Source organism: Typopeltis vanoorti, chromosome 7, assembly GCF_054136105.1.
Source record: "Typopeltis vanoorti isolate ZY-2024b chromosome 7, IOZ_Tvanoo_1.0, whole genome shotgun sequence".
Taxonomy (NCBI): Eukaryota; Metazoa; Arthropoda; class Arachnida; order Uropygi; family Thelyphonidae; genus Typopeltis; species Typopeltis vanoorti.
The window spans coordinates 65,476,793-65,497,403 of NC_143555.1; the positions used below are offsets into that span (position 1 = coordinate 65,476,793).

At 36.9% G+C, this 20,611-nt stretch overlaps 1 protein-coding gene across 1 annotated transcript in view; it reads left to right on the forward strand.

Annotated features, from left to right (window-relative positions):
• The first annotated feature begins 237 nt into the window (after window positions 1–237).
• The window catches only part of FRG1 (FSHD region gene 1), a 163,869-nt gene continuing 143,495 nt past the window's right edge, over window positions 238–20,611 (forward strand). The window contains exon 1 of the mRNA XM_090395319.1: window positions 238–449. Within this exon, the coding sequence (XP_090251445.1) occupies window positions 391–449 (59 nt within the window). The 5' untranslated portion in view covers window positions 238–390. The remainder of the gene's footprint in view (window positions 450–20,611) is intronic.

Sequence of the window (20,611 nt, forward strand, 5' to 3'; positions counted from 1 at the left end):
TGAACGTCTTTCTTCATGCTGCTTTGCACTATGGATGCAAACATCAAATCACATGGCTATACAGGCCTCTTTATTTATTTTATTATTATTTACTAATTTATGTATTCATTTGTTTTTGATATCCACAACTTATTATTATTATTATTTTCATATTACTGTCTTTTTAGATATCCAATCGTTTTTAAAATTTAGGTTTCCGTTTTTCATTATTATTGCTATTGCGCCTTCTATAAAAATGTCAATGTCAAAATCGTTTGTATATGCTTTTATCTAGTGTCTTTTCTATGACGTTTTTGGTATCTTGTCGAATTCTTCCTAATTCTTTCTGATTTTTGTCTTGCATTTTTAGTATAAGACAGAAATCGCGTGTTTTTGGATCTTGATTTTTAAATGTCAGAATACAGTCAAGTACGAGTGGGGAAATTGAAACTGAAAGGAGTGAAATCGAGGTAGTAATTTATTTTCTTTCTTTGAACAGCTTGTAGTAATTAATTTTTCGAGATATGAAGTGATTTCTTTCCGCATTTCAAATTAAAATAATGCCAATTAATGTTCTGATATCATATGTTGAATAAATTACGAACTAGGAACACCGCTATTTCAACTCCCTTCTTTGATTTATGATGTAATTATTCTTATATATACTTTAGTTTTAGTTGTAAAGAATTGAGTTTGGCGGTATTAAATAGGGTATAATTGCGATTTTTTTTTTTTTTTTTTTTAAACAGAAAAGAGCGCACATTATGATAGGCCAGGAATATGCAGAAGTCAGGGTAGCTTTGCGATTCTGGTCCTTCCACTACTACTGGATTATTGCTATAGACTAGTATGGTTGGAAACCAGTGGTTTCAATTCCACGAGTTTTACTGTTATTTACTTAGGTGAAAATGCCTTTCTTTCCATTCCAAATGACAGTGCAATGTCAGTTTAGATTTTAAGGTGTTAGTCTAAAACAGCAACTCATGCCTGATAACCAAGTTATGAACAGAAACATGTGGTGGCATTGTCAATAACAGCTTTCTTCAGTCCACTTCTAGGTGGATGCCTCTCCATTATTCTTCCGTCTTAGCTGGGCTTGTGCATCTCTCTCTCTCCACCATAAATGTCCATAACATCTTATCTCATCATCCCATCAAAATGGGATGATGAGATAAGACACAACCCACATTTCATTGTGTTGCTTTCAGTTTCTCTAGATGATTTTTAAGCAGACTCCAGGTTTTACTACCATTGGGCACTGTTGGGAGTACATACTAGTTGTAGATATTTTTAGGCAGTTTGGTAAATTGCTTTTAAACATCTCTCTCTCTCTCTCTCTCTCTCTCTCTCTCTCTCTATAATAGTTAAAACTACATCTGCTGGTATTCTAGTTGAAATTTCATTATCAGGTTTATGGTTGTAATGATTTTTGCTGGATATTTATATGAATTAATTTGCATCACAGGTATTGGAGAGAAGTAGGTTAGCCTGTACATTTTTGCTGCCATGTGTGGAGGTGTGGGTGAGGTTTGGGAAAGAAGAAATGTGTTGACATTTTTTTTTTCAGTTGCAAGTTGCACTTGTTGAAATCTTCCAGAGGATAAAAGCAAATGAAATGAAAGAGGAAGAGGAGAAGCCAGTTCATTGTATATGTAATTGAATCCAAAGATATTGGGAACTGCTTCTCATGTTATAAGAGGGTCTACAGAGAAGCTGATAAAGGACAGGTGCCAGTTCATTGGAGCATATAAAGGAAGTAACTGTAGAAAAGACAGCTGAAACAGTGTATCTGTGAGATAGTGGTTGAATTTAGTCATTTGAATTGCTCTCTTCATGGCAACAAGAATTTTTAGGGAGATTTAGGTGTACATTCTGAAACATGTGAACAGTATTCTTGCACCCATCTTCAAATGGAAAAAGATGCCTAGTTTTGTTAAGAGGAATCTATTGATGTGATGTGTTTATTCCAGGAGAAATGTGTGGGGTTAAATGTCAGTCCAAGGAGACAGAGATATAATCATGTTGAATAATTTCCGTATTGTTAAAGATAAGTGAGCTGTAACACCTTTTGCAAGAGTGAAAAAAAAAGGGGGGGGGGATTAAGCTGTATTTTGGTAGCATTGAAGATGACTAAAACGCACCATTGTGATATATAGAGAATAAAATGTTGTGGTGGCAGCAGTATTGAATTATCATTTTATTTGTATAGGAAGGTGTTTTTCTGACTAATGTTGGAAATACTTTGTGAATTTTGAGCATATATGCAGTTCATGCTAAAAATTCACAAAGTACTATTTCTAAAATCTGTTTTTGGTTGTGCTTTTTTTAGGCAGATGTTTTAATTTTTGTACTAAGTGGTAATATATGAATGTCACTGAATTTACAAGGTGAGGTTAGTTCTGCAGGCCAGAGATGTTGGGTAATGTATTGGTGGTTCTTAGTACTAGCACGAGTATTATCATTGTACAGACATCTGCATGGAGTCTGAAGACACACTGTGGGTGACTGAAACTATTCACACAATCCGTCTTACCCTTCTTGAACCCATTAGCAGACAAAGCACTAATGGCTGACGTAAGCAACCCATTCCATTCCTTCACAACTCTCCAAGCAAAATATCTTCTCCTCACACCCCCTACTAACTATACTTTTATTCAACTTTCAGGGATGACCTCTTGTTCTTTCCAATCTAGCCAAGTGCTTAAATATTTCCTCTGCATCAATTTTATAAAACCCTCTAAGTAACATAATGTTTCTATCATATCAAATTTCTTTTGCTTCCCAGCCAACTTCTGCAGCTTTCCCCCCCCCCCCCCCCCCAATACACACACACACCACTCCTCAATCTATCCTCGTAAGAAATGTTCCACAGACTACTCACCATCTTGGTTGCTCATCTCTGCATCCTCCACCACTTCCTCATCCCCAAGAAATCCAGGGACCGGAACTGAACATAATAATGGAGAATAAAGTAGAGATTAGTAAAGGGGAATTTACTAATCTCTACTTGTTAGTGTGTTCTTCATTAGTGAATTAATCTTGTAAGCCTACCTTATCAGTATGCCCTCTAAATCTCAAGTCTCTGTTTACCACCACCCCTAAATCCCTAGCTTCATCTATTTCCTGGAGTAGTTCCGTCATGTGGTACAAAGCTCGTAATCTGTTTATTCTAAAATGCATAACTTTACATTTCTTTACGTTAAACTGATATCCATTATCTTTTGCCTGCAACCTATTAAAATAGTCCTGCAAGCTTTGCACATCATTTTGGTTCATTATTATTCTACAATTTTGCATCATCAGCAGACAACTGAATATTTCCTTTCAGATTATTTCCTATCTCATTTATGTAACCTTGTGGCACTAGCTTTTACTTGGGTTCTGCTCTTCTGTATGCCACTGTTTTGATACCTGACCAGCAGCTCTCTTATCATATCCATCCCTGTTTGTTCTAATTTGTGTAACAGAGTTCGATGTGGTATTCTGTGGGAATTATTTTGCTATCTTTACACTTGGAACTGGACCACAGCTGAGACTTAAATTAAACAGCCTACTCGGAAGCATTGGCAATTCCATTGCACATTCCTGCAAAACACGAGCTGATAACCCATCTTAATCTAATCGCTATATTTACATTGAGATTCTGAAATATCCTAAGAACTTACTATTCATCGATTTCTTTTCCCAGATAAGCTACTGTCATATATGTTACAGCATTAATCTCATTTGTATGATATACTCATATAAAGTGTTCACTCAATAACTCAACTATTTTATTTGCTTTTGTCACCTCGTGACTATCAGTGCAGACCATCAGTACTCATTAAGGTTATTCTTCCATAGCCGTTCTTTCTTTTACTTGCCAAATAATGAAAAAACTCTTTGGGATTTCCTTTGGCCTGCTCGCTAGTTTTTCATAATTTGATTTTGCCTCTCTTGCCATCTTTCTTGCCTGAGCCATGTATGTTCATGAGCTTGCTATCACCTTTCTCATTCTATACCCTCCAGAGCATTTTCTTTTTCTGCATCTCATGCTTAATGATATTACTCAGCCATCTAACTCCTACCTAATTACCCTCCTTACCTTAGATATGCAATTTAATATTGCTTCTTCCAGATGCCCCTTAACTATCTCTCATGCACTATTAATATCCTTCCCTTGCAGCATTTTCTGGCATGGAACAACTTTGAGTTTCCTCCTAAGCTTATCATAATCATTTTATGATTATGATAAGATCTCCTCGACTTGGGAGATTTTACTCCTATGTGAAATCTCCTTGGCTTGGGAGATTTTTACAGTCTCCCAAGTCAAGACTGCATGGGCACTTTCCCGAATCAGAGGCATTGTAACTACCTTACTTATTGATAGCTCTTCTAATCCTGTGACCAGGACCAATACTCTTGTGCTGTGAATCCCCTCCATAAAATGCTGCCTCAAGTAATTATCTCACAGTAGGTGTATAAATTCCATTTCCTTCTTGCCATGGAGAATGTAGTGGAGTTATCAGAGGCATTGTGGCTACCTTACTTATTGATAGCTCTTCTAATCCTGTGACCAGGTCCAATACTCTTGCACCATGAGTCTTCTCCATAACATGCTGCCTCAAGTAATTATCTCACAGTAGGTGTATAAATTCCATTTCCTTCCTGCCATGGAGAATGTAGTGGAGTTTGTGAATGTCTTTTTAACGTGGATTTTAGGCCAAGTGGCCTGTTCCAGTCTCATTCCATCTCTTTCTTTGGCTTCCGATTTCCACTTATTTTATACAATCATACCCTGAAGTTACGCGGTAGATGGGACCAACAAAAAGCGCACAAGTCGAATTCGCGTAACTCGGGGTATAATTTTGCATGTAATTTATATATACAAACATACAAAATATTAGTTAATTAGGGACCAAAGGTTTACAAAAACAGCTATAATTTTTTAGAAATATAATCATAATTGTAGTTTTTCATACATTAAAAAAAGAAAGTTATTTCGATGTCGATGGTTTCATAAAATCTAATAGATTCGTCTGACAGCATAATATCTTTTTCTTGTCATGCAAAATTTCTTCATAACAAGCTAATGATTTTTTTATTCCTTGCCTTGTGGCTACAATTCGTTCCTCGTTAGAATCTATGTCCTCCAAAATCTGTAAACCTTTCTTTTATGATTGTTCTTACTGTGGATTCCTGTAGATCGAACTTCTTTGCTAGCTCACAAATTTTCATTCCGCCTTCAAAATCCTTAATAATGTTGAGTTTTGTTTCCAAAGTCGATGTTTTTTTTTTCTTGCTAGCTGTGGAAGAATCAGACTTGCTTCTTTTAGACATTATTTTTTATGTGATAAAATTTTTATCAAGAACATAACATGAAACAATCGCAAGGTTTGTAGACTATAAACGTGTATGACTGGAGCCCGTGCAAAACACGTCAGTGCTTGTTCACAGCATGTGCGACACTGGCGAATGCGGGCGGCACTGGAAAGATACGACCAGTGGTGAGGTGTGAAGTGGGACGGGAATACGTACATATAAGAAACTGCGTAACTCCGGATTCACGTAAGTCGGGGTATGACTGTATTTGTATAATATTTTCAATAGTCTGCTGTTGTCCATTTGATTTAAATGTTCTATCCATTTTTGTTTATACTGTCTTATGTAATAATTAACTGGTTTTATATTCAGGGATTGTAAAATTTCTTCATTTGTTTTATGGTCTCACTTGGTATATCTAGCTGTTTTTCTGAGAAATTTCATTTATGCTGTTTGAATTTGTTTTTCATCTTTCCTTTTTATGGTCCATGTTTTGCTTCTGTATGGTAGAGTTGGCTTTGACAAGACATTATATAGTCTGATTCTAGTGTGTTTTTGAGTTTGTGAATGTATGGGATGCATTTGAAGGAAAGTAGGAAATGTACAAAAGTGACTGATTGTATTTGAATGGATTTGGTGTGAGTCAGTTCAAGGAGGAACGAGCAATGTGAGCAAGAGAGCAGAGGAAGTAATAAGTGAAGTAAGACTTGTGAGATTGAAGTTATTGTAAATGAGATTAGTAGTAATCTGAGTGATAATAATAGGAGAATATAAGTTGAACAGGGAAACGGGGGGAGTCAGGGTGGAGAGAGAGAGAGAGAGAGTATAAGGAGAGTGGATGCTGAACATAGTAGATAATGTGTATATGGATGGTCGGTATGGGAATGGGATGTATGGGTTATAGATGAGTCTGAAGAGATAGATAGCAGTGGTGTCACCTGTTCCATTTTGGTTGGGTGTGCTGTTGTGGCTTATGCAACCCATGCTACAAAATTCAGTTGTAACATGGGTTGCATACACATCAGTTTGATTATTTGATTATAATGATCACATTTTTATCAATGTATAAAAGTTTTAAGAGTGTATAGCACATCAGTGCTCATCTTAATTGGTCTAATGCAGTTAACGTTGAATACTTTAATTGTTCAATTAATTGTAATCAAATCTGTGCAGAGTGGGGGATAATCTGTTTTCTTTAAGATACTTTGCAGATTTGGTTACAATTAATTGATAAATTAGAGTATTCAAAGTTAATTGTGGTAGACCAATTAAGATGAGCACAATAACGAAGGAGAATGCTATATTTGGTTGGTATATTTGAATTATTCAAAGGGGTAAAATTTGGAAGAGAAGGACGAGGTTTACCTCCTTACTACGATATTGTTTCCCCATTGTAAATATGGACAAAAAAGTTATAAATTTATCGAAAATTATATATTAAAAACTTGTCTATATTATATATAAAAAACTTGCCTGCCACGTCAGTTCACACTTCATGCACACAAAACAGATGAAACTCAGAAAATAAAAATGACTCGTGACAAATGACAACATTCAATTGGATTGGTTGACACAATAACTAATCCCAGCCTCTAGGTGCTATTATCTCAGAGCTCATCCTTCCTTGCCTTCTGAGCAGTTTAAAACTACTAGAACGCTAAGAATCTGATCTGCTGTGTCATCTGTATATGTTTTCAAAGGGCCGAAAGGTGTATGTATGTATTTTGCACACACACCCAGGCTATTATCACGAATGTAATGCAATGTTTACACATCGAAAAGTGTCCTCTTCATGGAGCATTAGTATATTGTGTTTAGTTTTAGGGATCATGCGAAGTCTTGAAACAATTAGGGGAGCCTTTAATGGGAATAAATGCAAAAATATAACAACAGCAATATTGCTATTCGGTGGATGAGCACTGCACACCTAGCACACACCTGGAATATTCGCCCCTGATAGATTGGTAAAATGGTGATAAATGCAGTTGGGAATGGTAAGGTGTGGGGAAATTGCAACCTACAAGTGGCATGGGCAGGACAAGGTAGAGACCTAAAATTGAATTGCTATGTTTATTTACAAATGCCAGGAGCATCAGAAATAAGGGAGATGAAATGGCTTTGTTGATTGAGTTTACTCCTCCAAAAATTATTTGAATAAGCAAAATATGATTGGATACAGATGTGATATTATTAATAACGTCCTTATTATTAACATCTGACCTCGACGGAGTCAGAGACTCATCGTGGGAGATGCATACTATCGTATACGATGATATCCAGCTGTGCCTTAAGCTGAATCAATGTGTCGATATTTACAACACACTCGAACAGTGCATTCCACTCACCAGTCACTCCCCATGCAAAGAATCTTCTCACTCCTCTGCTCACACCCTCCTTATACAGTTTCCAGCAATGGCCTCTAGTTCTACCCCCTCTCCCATTCTATGAAAAGTCTCTTCCATGTCAATGTAATAACAATTACAGCCTATATATATATCTCAATCATATTCCCCCCTCCCCATTTTCCTCCTATTCATGAGGCTTTTCAGTTTACATTCTCTTAATCTGCCCTCATATTCCACTGACCACCTTTGTGAATCTTCTCTGGATGCTTTCTAAGCATATTCTCATCACCATGAAAACCTGGTGACAAATCCATACGAGGTCTGATCAGCACCTTATATGATGGCATTACAGCATTCCCTCAATTAATGTGCTTAATACATTCTTTAAAACGGGCGCCTTAATCGAAAACACACTAATCGAATATATAATAACCTACGGAAAAAAGTATAATTCGTTCCTCAAATTTCTTTTTTGAGCATTAATTTTTTTTTTATAAAAGGATTAGAATATATCTCAGCGCCTAGTTAAAGGAAAACCGTGAAAATAAATAAAACATATTCAGAATATAAATTTATTATTCTACTTCTTAACAGATAATTGAATTAATGTAGTTTGGTGAGTATTCTGTTTCTTTTATTTCGTACAACTGATATTATGGCCCTCTTGCCTCTTCTACTGCTTCTGCAAATTTTACTGCTTCTCTCTTCATCAGGGTCAGCCTCTAAGCATTGCTGCTTAAAAACTTCGATTGTACGAAAAATATTTTTCAATTTTTTCTGTGAAATCTCTTTGGGCTTGTCAGTGATTAAATTTTCTTCAGTTTCTTCCTGTTGTGCCATGTAAATTTAGCAGATCGGAATCACTCAATTTCTCAGAATGAGATTTAATTAACTTAGATTCATTTGAAAAGCCTCTAAAATCATTTGCATATTGTGGAAGAATGTTCCTCCAAATGGCTTGCATATTGCTAGCAGTAATTTCATTCAACTTTGTGATTTTATAACCAGGATATGGGATTTCTCTTATTTGGCCAGAAAGGTCTTGGAAGGCATTAGCTTCCAAAAATGGCTGGTTTCATCGATATTAAATATTTGTTGGTCACATTAGCCCCCCCCCCCCTCCGTCCCTGCACACAATTTTCTTCAAAATCTCTGGATAATTTGCGGCCACCTCCTTATCTGCACTTGCAGCTTCGCCTGTAATTAGAACATTATGTAGGCTATTTCTCTTTATAAAACACTCGAATCACCCATCACTAGCATGGAATACTTCTTTTCCACTATTGAAAGCCCTTTCTTTCACGGTTACAATGAGACTTAAGGCTTTATTTAATAAGTATTGACGCTAAGCACTGACCTTATTAAATAGCTAATTTAATAAGGTCAGTGCTTACAGGATCCGTTTTTGGTTACAATCTTCGATCCATGTAGAAAGAAGTCTCTCTAATTCAATCATTATAATACTTTGATTTTGAGGGCATGCATGATGAACTTGAAGCAGCCTTACCCCTCTCTCTTTGTATTCAGCAGCTTTACTTAAAATTGCTCGTGTAGTTGATTCACCCATTTTGTGTTCTTTTCTTATCCTTGGTCTGGGCTTGCCTTGTTCATTTTTCTTTATTATTTAAAGTTTTTCTTCCAGTGAGATAACATTACGAATCTTTTTCACACTTCCACTTTTTTGCTCACTAATTCTTTTACTCATGATTAAAGCTTGGGAAAATACTTTAAAATAAAAAAGTAAGGAAAACAATTGCAAATGAGGCACATGATATGATCAGTAAAATTATTATTATTATTACGTGACACCTCCAGGGAGTCCAAAGACTCATCGAGGGAGGGCACCCACTCCACAAATCTCCATCTCTACCACTCAGTCCACTAACTTCAACTAACCACAACTACACCAATGCCATCTACCACTGACCATCACCACTAGTATTTCCACAGACAATCACAAACATCCATGCCCACAGCAGGATTCGAACCTGCAGTGGGCATGGATGTTTGTGATTGTCTGTGCCCACAGCAGGATTCGAACCTGCAGCCTGGAGAGCTGATATGCTAACCACTCGACCAACCAGACCTGCAAATGCTATGTAATTAGCAGACATAAATTTTGGCAGTAAATTTGGAACACAGTGTACATGGAAATAGTGTACTATTCCATTAAAAATAACTTTGTAAAATGTTGTAAATTGGTAACTAAATTATTTCATCCTGGCGAGTGATTTTTTAAAATAGTTAGCCATAAAAATGTATAGATAGAAAAATTTAAAACATTTATTTTTAAGATGTATATAGGTGCACTAATTGAATTTGGGTATTGAACAAAAAAAGGATGCACTAATCGGAGGTGCATTAATCGAGGGATTGCTGCATAACCTCTGTTTCTGCATGTCAGGATCCTATGTATCATTGCCATTATCCAATCTAATGTCTTCACAAGCTGTGCAAAGTGGTCCCTGAATTTCAGTTCTTGTCTACCGCCACTACTCCCAAATCTCTCATCTTCTTTATCTCCTTTAAAGTTTCCCCACCAAGTGTATACTTTGCATCCTACCATTGCTTACTAAATTTCAAAACCTTACACTTTGCAACATTGAACTGATGTTCCACTTTTTTAACCCATTCTTGCAGTCTATTAAAGTCCTTCTGTAAGGCCATAACATCTGCTCTACTCTACATTGCATCATCTGCAAACAGCTACATATCAATAGTTAAACCAATCCCAATATCATTAATATACAAATTGAACAACAGTGGACCCAAAACTGAACCTGATGGCATGCCAATAGTGACCTTCCTCTTCCGAGATACTGACCACCATATACAATAATAAGTTTAGTTTAATCCTTTATCCAAGTGTGAGCAAACAAAGTTTGCACCTGAAAGTATCTTCAGGACTGGGGTAAGGTAGTGCAATGCCAGGCAACTCGTTGCAAAGGTGGAGAAATATCTCATCACTCCTATTTCAGTATCTTCCATAATGCAAAGCACATCTCCTTGCGGATATGTGTAATGCTATGCATTAAGGCAAGGGCCACTACCCATACCAGTTTCGACCTTTATTGAGGTCTCGTCAGTGGGAACCACGCCCAGTAGTGGAGATACAAAGGCAGAAGCAATGAGAGGTCATCCTAACCTATAGAAGTTGCCAAAGGGTGTGCAGCCTTATTATTAAATTACTCCGGATTCAGTGAATAAACTCTCACTATATACAACTTACCGATTCTGATCTGACAACCACTCTGATCCAACTCGGAAGTCTGTTACCCAGTTCAATCTGTTTCAATGTATTTTACAACTTTTTGTGTGGCAACCTATCAAAATCCTGATTTTAAGAGGAACTTGTGGCATAGTAAATTAAATAATAAAGAAACACGTAAAAACCACAGTGATATCTTTAATTAGTAAAAGGACAAATATTTCGTACTAAAATTAATAGTACATCTTCAATGTCTGTTACAGTAATAGGAATGGAATACAAGCAAAACGTTTGGTGGATCGCCTATTAACATCTTCCTGAAGGGATTCAGCATCAATCAGCAGTGCTACTTATAATTCTTCCCAACTTTGCATCATCAGCAAATAAGTGAAGATCCCCAGTCAGTCCACATGATATATCATTTATAAACAAGTTAAACAGCATGGGCCCAAGAACAGAATCCTCGGGCATGCCACTGGTCACCCTTCTTTTTTGCGACACTGCTCCCTCATACACAACCTGCTGGTATCGTTCAGAGAACCAATCTCTGATCCATCTAACCAAATATGCTGTCTGTTCCCCATCCTCTGCAGCTTGTACACCAACTCATCATGTGGTAATCTATCAAATGCTTTTGCAAAGTCTAAGAATATCACTGTATATGATTCTCCCTTATATAACACACTCGTCACCTTATCATAAAATGCAAGTAAATTTACTGAAACAGGACCTTCCCTTTACAAATCCATGCTGACCTTCATAAAGAATGCCATGTCCATCAACCCAATTCTGTATTCTATTCCTTATCAATCTCTCCAACACTTTGACGACAACTGCAGAAGTCTCCAACTATAGTTGGAGACTTCTGTCTTAGAACCATGCTTGTGGGGTGGTACTATTTTGTCCTCTCTTCACTCCTTAGGAACCCTACCCACTGCAAGACTTTCATTAAATAACCAAGTCAAGGGCACCAACTGTGGTGCACATTCCTTAAGCATACAAGGTGATATGTCATTCATTCCTGCAGCCTTATTCACATCTATGACTAAACATACACATGTAACCACAGTAATAAGATTTTTTAATAAGTAAATACAGTAAAACCTCGTTTTTACGTTCCCGCAATTTATGTTTTCCTGTCATTTACGTCCTTTTCCGTTGGTCCTGTCTTCAGGCCTATTCTTATGACATATATTGTTTTCCTGCCATTAACAACTTGATGTGGACATTATTTCCTGTGATTAGCGTTTTTTTTTTTTTTTTTTTTTTTCGGGTGGCAATACTAGTTTTTTAATCTATTTCTGCATAAATCTGCGCATTTTTGTTCCAGATTCCGTTGCTTTCAGCTGTATTTTCGTTTCTGCCATCACGGTCACTTGCATGCTTGTAGTGATGAGTGATACCGTGATTTTTCAATCACAGTAGGAATTGATATTGCAGAATTTCTGCTACGTAATTTAGCCTGTGAAAGTTGCTTTCAAGTTGCGGTGGTGGATTATCCAGGTTAGGAACATGGAGAAAAAAAAAGACAGAAAATGTATTTTGGTAGAAGAAAAGATGGCATTTCTGCGACGTGTAGATTAACGTGCTGGAACACGTGTGCATTTAGCAAAAGATCTTGGACTCTGTGTCCACTTTGAACACAATAGTAAAAAAATAGGTCAAGCATTGAACTCAATGCAAAGCAATCTGGTGCTATGTCAAAAAAAAACGAAAAGTAAAAACAATCAATAATTATAGATTTTTTCAATAGATTATTATTATTATCACGGGCAACTCCAAGGAGTTGACAGACTCATCGAGGGAGGCCCTAACATCATGTCAAGAACAACTATTCGACATTCACACAGTATCTATCATACCTTGCCTTGAACTCATTCACGGTCGTATCACCCACAACAGACTCTAGCAGCTTATTCCACTCATTCACCACTCTCCAAGTTAAAAAACCCAGCTCTAACACCCTTGTTAACCACATTCTTACCCAGCTTCCATGCATGGTCCCTAGTCCTCCAACCACCAGTCCTATTTTCAAAAATATCTACTGGATTAATCTTATAGAAACCCTTCAGTAATTTGAATGTCTCAATCATATCACCCCTTTTCTGCCTATCGACCAATTTTTGCAACCCACAAATCTTCAATCTGTTCTCATAAGGTTCATTCCACAGACCTGCTATCATCTTGGTCACTCGTCTCTGGATCCTCTCCACTTCCTCCCCATCATGAAGAAACCCTGGCGCCCATAACTGGGCACAATAGTCCAGATGGGGTTCTTATCAAGGCTCGATACAGAGGAACAATAACTTGTTTGTCTCTGCATGTTAAAGTATTTTTCAGAAGCCAAGTGATTTGATGAGCTGATTTAGCCACTTTTGCAATGTGCCCCCTAAACTTCAATTCCCTATCCACCAACACTCCCAAATCCCTGGCCTCATCAATCTCCTGGAGTACGGTTCCACCAATGCGATATACTGCTGCTATTCTTTTCACTCCAAAATGCATAACCTTACACTTTGCCACATTAAATTGACATCCATTTTTCCTAGCCCAGTCCTCCAAACTATCCAAATCATCCTGTAAAATTTTGACATTCTGTGCACTCACAATTACTCTACCCAACTTTGCATCATCAGCACACAAGTGAACACTTCCTCTCAGATCCTTTCCTATATCATTGATAAACAAATCGAAAAGTAGTGGTCCAAGAACAGAGCCCTGCGGCACACCACTAGTCATAAGCTGTCTTTTAGACTCAACTCCTGAATAAATCACTCTCTGGTATCTCTCCATCAACCACCATCCTATCCATCTCACTAACCCTATATCCATCCCCAATCTGCTCCAGTTTACTGATTAGGGTTCCATGTGGTATCCTGTCAAAGGCCTTGGCAAGGTCCAATAGAAACACTGTAAACCCATTACCCTTATCTAGTTCAGCCGTCACTGTGTTATAAAACGTGAGCAAGTTATTGAGGCATGATCTACCCTTCACAAAACCATGCTGTCCCCGATACAGTATCCCATTTTCATCTGTCCAATCCTGTATTTTTCTCTTGACTATTTTCTCCAAGACCTTGACAACGATTCCTGATATGCTAATCGGTCGATAATTTACAACAACAGTCTTGGAACCACCTTTATGCAGTGGAACTATTTTCCCCTCTTTCCACCCCCTCGGGACTAACCTAGACCCGAGACTCAAATCAAACAAAATCTCAAGGGTACTGACAATTCTTTAGCTGCTTCTCATACGACACGAGCTAGTATACCATCCAGTCCCACAGATGTATTGACATTAATGTTATGCAATAGACTACTCACCTCCACTTCATTCACCACAATTCCCATATAATCTACTGGTTCATTCATTTCTGCAATGTCACCACCTGGATGATATATTCTTGCAAAGTGCTCACTCAGTAACTCAACTATATCAACTGATTCAGTTACCTCCCTGCCATCGTCATTCTTTAAAATCATTCTGCCATATACATTTTTCCTTTTACATGCAACATATCTAAAAAACTGTTTAGGATTCTCTTTAGCCTGCTTGGCCAATGTTCTTTCGTAATCCTTTTTTGCTTTTCTTACCACACTCGTTACCCTTCTGGCCTGCGCTTTATACCGTTCATGTGCCTGCCGGTCACTTTTCTCCTTAAATTCCCTCCATGGTTGTTTCTTTTTTTGCAGCTGAAGCTTAATGGTGTTATTCATCCATTTAACCCCTACTTGATTTATTATTCAGACTCTAGGTATACAGTGAGCCATTGCTTCATGCAAACACTTCTTAACTGCCTCTCATGCACTATCAACTTCTAGTCCTTGCAATTTTACATGCCATGGCACTGAACCAATCAAACTCCTAAGCTTGTCATACTTTCCAGCTAGATAATTCCACATGTACCCTGTCTTAATTGTAAATTCCAATAGATAAATGTAAATAATTGTAAATTCGTTTATTTTCAGTTATTAAATTTTGTAATCTAGTGTAGACTCACATACTAGCAGTAAGTCATCTTTTAGCCTTTTTTTAATGTTGTTTTACATTTCCTGATATTTACCCTTTTTTCCATCAGTCCCCTGAAAAGTGTAGAAAAGGGGTTTTACTGTATTTCGTCCTATCATATGTCATCTTCAGTACAGTTAATTCAAACAATACTAGGAATAATGTGCAGTTAGGGCATATGCTTATATGGAATCCCTCTATGCGTGCAGTAGCTAGCGTGTTATAGAATTATATTAAAATATATCAGAAAAAAAAAAGAGATTACATTAAAATGAGATAACATGTATAAAAAATTATTTTACACAATTTAGGATGACAATTTCCCAGACTTCAGGGATAGTAAGAACGTCGTATGGTTCAAATTGGGTCTGTGATATAGAGCTTCAGCACGTTCTTTATATAAACATTCATCTTTATATACAGATCTTTGTAGTAGTTTGGTCTTTTTCCAGTGGATGCTATGGTTTGGGTTTTTTTAATTGCGTGTTGTGCTAGGCCAAATCTCTGTGGTTTGAGAAGACTGATATGGTCTTGATGTTCCAAAATGCATTTGTTAATGGATCCACCTGTTTGTCCATAGGACAATTTCCGGGAACATGGGACCTCGTTCACGCCAGGTAGCATCAGAGGTGAGAGTTTGTCTTTAGGAGAAGGTAACCAATTGTAGATCTGGTTGATTGGCTTGTATGTAGCAGTCAATTTACATTTCTTTATAATTTTTGAAAGATGTTCGGAGATGCCGTTTACATAAGGTATGGGAATCCTACAGGCTTGTTCTTGTCTAGGTTCTTCTTTTGTATGTTTAGTCATGAATGCTCCACAGGTTTCATTTTACAACAAAGTCTTATTCACATCTAACCCAACCAACATCTGATACACCTCTGTTTCCTTCACTTCCATTTCTCTTGATACTTGCCTTTCTTCTATATATTGTACCCAATAATTTATACCAGTATGATATACGCTGATGAAGCTTGTTCGATAATTCCACTATCTTGTTCGATAATTCCACTATATCCTTTGCAGCTGTTAGTCTGCTGCCATGACTATCCACCAATGTTAGTCTGTCATAAATATTCTTCCTATTGCTTGCCATGTAGTGGGAAAATTCCCTCGAGTTCACCTTGGCCTGACCAGCCAATCACCTCTCATACAGCACCTTTTCTTTCTTTATCATTGCTCATCACCTTTCTAGCCTGCACCTTATACTCTTCATGGATCTGATCACCACCAACTGTCTTGTACCTCCTCCATAACATTTTCTTTTCCAGCACAGCTTGCTTGATTTCGCTGTTCATCCATTTCACTCCCACTTTATTTACTCACTTAATTCTTGGTATGCAGTCATACATTTCTTTTGTCAGATACTGGCTTGTTTCCATGCATTTTCAACATTTGTAACCAAAATGATGATAACGTATTCTCATTACATTTAATTTTTGGAAACCATCAGAAGCTAGTTCTAAAAGTTGTTCTTCTATCGGTGGCAGACCCTTTGTCATAGATTTGTTGATATTGAAAAAGGTATCTTATCCACTCAATATTAATGTCCAATTTAGGGATATACTTTTCTAGATTCATTTGTAAGCTTTGTAAATGCTGCATGGTAGTAATTTTCACATCATTAATTTGTTGATTTGAACTTGTGAGCAATTCATGAAGAGATGGAAATGTGTCAATTTCTCCATTTCCAACCGGCTTTTGCCATAATTTCATCTTTGCCAATGTTACATTCACTTTATATTGGACATGAAATATAGAAATTTCCTTTCCTTGCGAAGACAAATTAAGATTATTTAATTCATCAAATATATCTGCTAGGTATGCTAATTGACTGAGCCATTTCTAATTATGTAAATGTTTTTTCCATTCAGATTTTCACCAAGAAAAACTTGTAGTTCATTCCGAAGCAGTATGGACTTTTCCATAAGAAAGCCAACGAACATCATTATAGAAAAGAAGTTACGTATGATTACTTTCCATTTCTTCACAAAGTTGAGAGAAAAGTCTGGCATTTAGAGGATAGCCTTTAATATAATTTGTGATTTTTACAGTTTCACTCAGAACTTTTCTTACGTCTGTAGACATCATATGTGTAGTCAAAGCGTCCCTCCTCTATGTAGCAGTATGTCAACTTTGCATCTGGTGCAACAGCTTGAGTCCTTGAAACAAGTCATTTTTTAAATCCGACAATGGATTTTGCTTCGTCTATGCTCATTCCAACACATCTTTTTCAATCAACCTTGTTTTGATGCATAAATATATTTATATTGTTGCATATTTCTTCTCCTGTCGTATGTTCTGGCAAGGGTTGGCAAAATAAAAGGTTGTCATGAAGTTTTGGATTTCTTTCATATCTAATGAACACTAGAAGATTTTCAAATTTGTAACGCTGGTGGATTCATCAACCTGCAATGCATAATAATGACTTACATATATTGATAACAATGTTGGTTTTATATTATCAGCCATTTTTGAGATTCTTCAATGAACAGTGCTACATGAAAAGCAAATCCGATCAAAAGACCGTTTTGCATTATCTCCGATCATAATTTCTGCTATTATATTTGCTGTAGACTTGACCAAAGTTTCACCAATTGTTTTCGCTGCACTGCTTTTTGCTGTTAATAGTGACACACAATATGAAGCTTCTAAAGCCTTCATATTTTCACCTCCTGACATGATCAACATCATTTTTTAAATTTCTTAGCTTATTTGAAAAAATTCTACAGGTTTGTCCTTGTATTCATTATGTTTTGATTCAAAATGGCGATTTAAATTAGATGCTTTCATGCTTTCATTTTTTAAACTTTCACCACAAACAACACATAATGGAATAGGTTCACTTTATATATGTTCATATATGAAGTGAATGAAGATTCACGAGTGATTGCCTGCGAATTTGCAAACTACAGTTATCACAATTTGAGTAGGAAAATTCATACATAGTATATAATTTATTGAGAAGTATATACGTTTAAAATAATTAATTTTTTCTTAATAATGATTCCATGTGTTAATGATGCATATGCAACAAAGTGGGTACATAGCCAAAAATTGCCATGTACCCACTTTGTTGCATATTTCTTTGAGAAACACTGTCCTATAGTAACATCCAACTAACAGTTCTGGAGCTGTTCAACTCGAGTACTGTTTATGGCCTCCAGTAACTTTTCTTTCATTGTCTTCCTGTCAACTTCCACTTTACACCACACTGCCTTATAACCCAGGGGTCTTCAACCTTTCAGACAGTGTGGGCCTTATTAAAAATTTCATGAAGCCCACGGGCTACTAAGCTATACTGCGGTATTTAGAATTGTAAGATGCTTTCCAGATTCACAAGGAATGCTGTGCATTTGATACTTTACATAAAATTTTATAAAAATAAACAAACTCAGCTTTAAGAGCGTAGGTAGGTTGGAGTTGGGTTCCTGATAAGTAAATACAATCAATACTTGAAAAAAGATAATTTAATGAAGAAAACATTGATTTTTTTACAATGTTTTTGGCCATGTGTTTCCTTGATTAGCTTGTCAATGTTGGAAGTCGCTATGCACAGAGTATTCTAGAGATGTTGGTCCGCAATCCGAGTTCTTGTCTTGGACTCGCATGCTTCATTCTGGAGAAGAACTGCTCACATAAGTGTATGCTTCCTAACAGTTTCAAAGCATGCCAGCGAAGATTAGTCCTCAGAATGTAGTCTTTGTAAAATGTAAGCAAGGGCACATTGAATAATTTTTCTCTCAAAGAAGAGTTGTTTTGGAGTTCAGGCAGCTTCATTTGTACTGAGCCTGGCAATTTGGCAGAATTGACACTGAATGGCATTGAAAATAAATCTAAAGAAGACTGTTGGTTACGAAAATCACTAAATCTCTCTTCGAACTCATTTCTCAACACGGCTAATTTTGTAGAGTATTTATCAAGAGAACAACAGTTGGACTCAGTGAGAAGCTGAAAATGAGTTAAATCTTTTTTTTTTTGTGAGTTGTGCCTCCCAAAGTTTGAGCTTGGCCATAAAAGCCTTGATGTGATCAAACAGAAGCCTTGTATTTAGGTCATTCATATGCAACGAGATGTCGGTCACAAAGGCAGAGTCTGTCATCCACTTTGGATCGTTAAATTCCTCAATCGGATTTCCCTTGGTTTGCATGAACTGCTGTATTTTGCTCCTTAAGTCAACGACTTTTAAGAACCTTCCCTCCTCAACCAACGCACATCCTATAATAAACCACATCGCCGTGATCCGCTTCGCACTCTTGGGTCAAAAACTCTCGGAATTGACGATGATTCAATCCTCTTGCCCTAATAATGTTGACAACAGTCACAATAACTTTTATGACATTCTCAAATCCAGTAGTTTTCGTGCACAAGTTCTCCCAGTGAATTAAACAGTGGTAATGGACGAAATCTTTTCCTTCTTGTTCCTGTTCTTTCCTTAGCAGCGCAACAAACCCTACATTCTTTCCCACCATAGTAGGGGCACCATCAGTTACCACACCCTCGAGGTTGGTTCAACTGAGGTCGAATCGCTGGAGTGTTTTCTTGATGGCTTCAAGAATATCAGTGCCTTTCGTCGTTCACTTCATAGGTACGAGCGCTAGTAGTTCTTCTGTCACATTGAATTGTTGATCAATGCCATGGACAAAGATAGCCAGTTGTGCTGTATCTTTCACATCTGTGCTCTTATCTAAAGCAAGTGAATATGATGTAAATTCGGATGACTGTTTTTATAAAGTTCCTTCAATGTCATTGGCAAGTTCATCGACATGTCATGCTACAGTTACCCCAGACAAACTTGTTTTTTTTAACACTTCCTTATTATTTGGGCACAGAATATCCCCAGCAGCGATGAGACACTCTTTCACAAACTCGCCATTCAAGAAGGCTTTTGATTTTTTAGCAATTTTTTCAGCTATTACATAACTTACTTTGACACACACTTCGTCCTCTCCCCTCTGCCTTTTAAACATACCCTGTTGTCATTTTAAATCAATTTGGAGACAGTTCGCTTTGTCCAAATCCACCTTTGAAGGTGATCAAAATTGAATGCATGCTTTGTCTCATAGTGTCGTTTTATATTGTATTCTTTTGATACTGATACTGACTTAAGATAAATTAAACGCACTGGCTTATCGTCGATCGGCACAAAAAAGTACAAATAGGTTCACTTTTCGTTAAAAGCCCGACAAGAATCACTTGATTTATGCTTTTTACTCATAGACGCCATAGTGATGAACCCAAAAATGATCCAAAATGCCATGTAATGGTTATTATCCACTGAATATGTCTCACACTAATGAAAAAAGTCTAGCAATATAAAACCACAATAGGCTATGGCTGACACGACGAACCTGTGTGTGCTTATACATGAATATCACACTATTCACTACTGACTGTGAACGAGATCCTCTTATGTTTATATGAAAATAACGAAGTATCAAGAACCTTCAAGATGTATCTTGTAGGCACGAGACACGCACTTGAACAAACTACTGCTTCAGCCATCTACTTGTGACATTAGTACTAGTACTTAAGTATCGCTTGGCACTGGTAGACGGCTGAAGAAGCATGTCTATTTAATATTTATTTTTATAGGATTTTATGTAAAGTATCAAATGCACAGTGTTCCTTGTGAGTTATTTTTTCAAAATGGCCCCAGGTGACCCATGTGCCATGCATTGAAGACTCCTGTTATAACCATTGCCAATAGTTCACTCTTTCATTATGTCTACCTTATGTGGACATAATTTCCTTGCTATCATTAGCAGC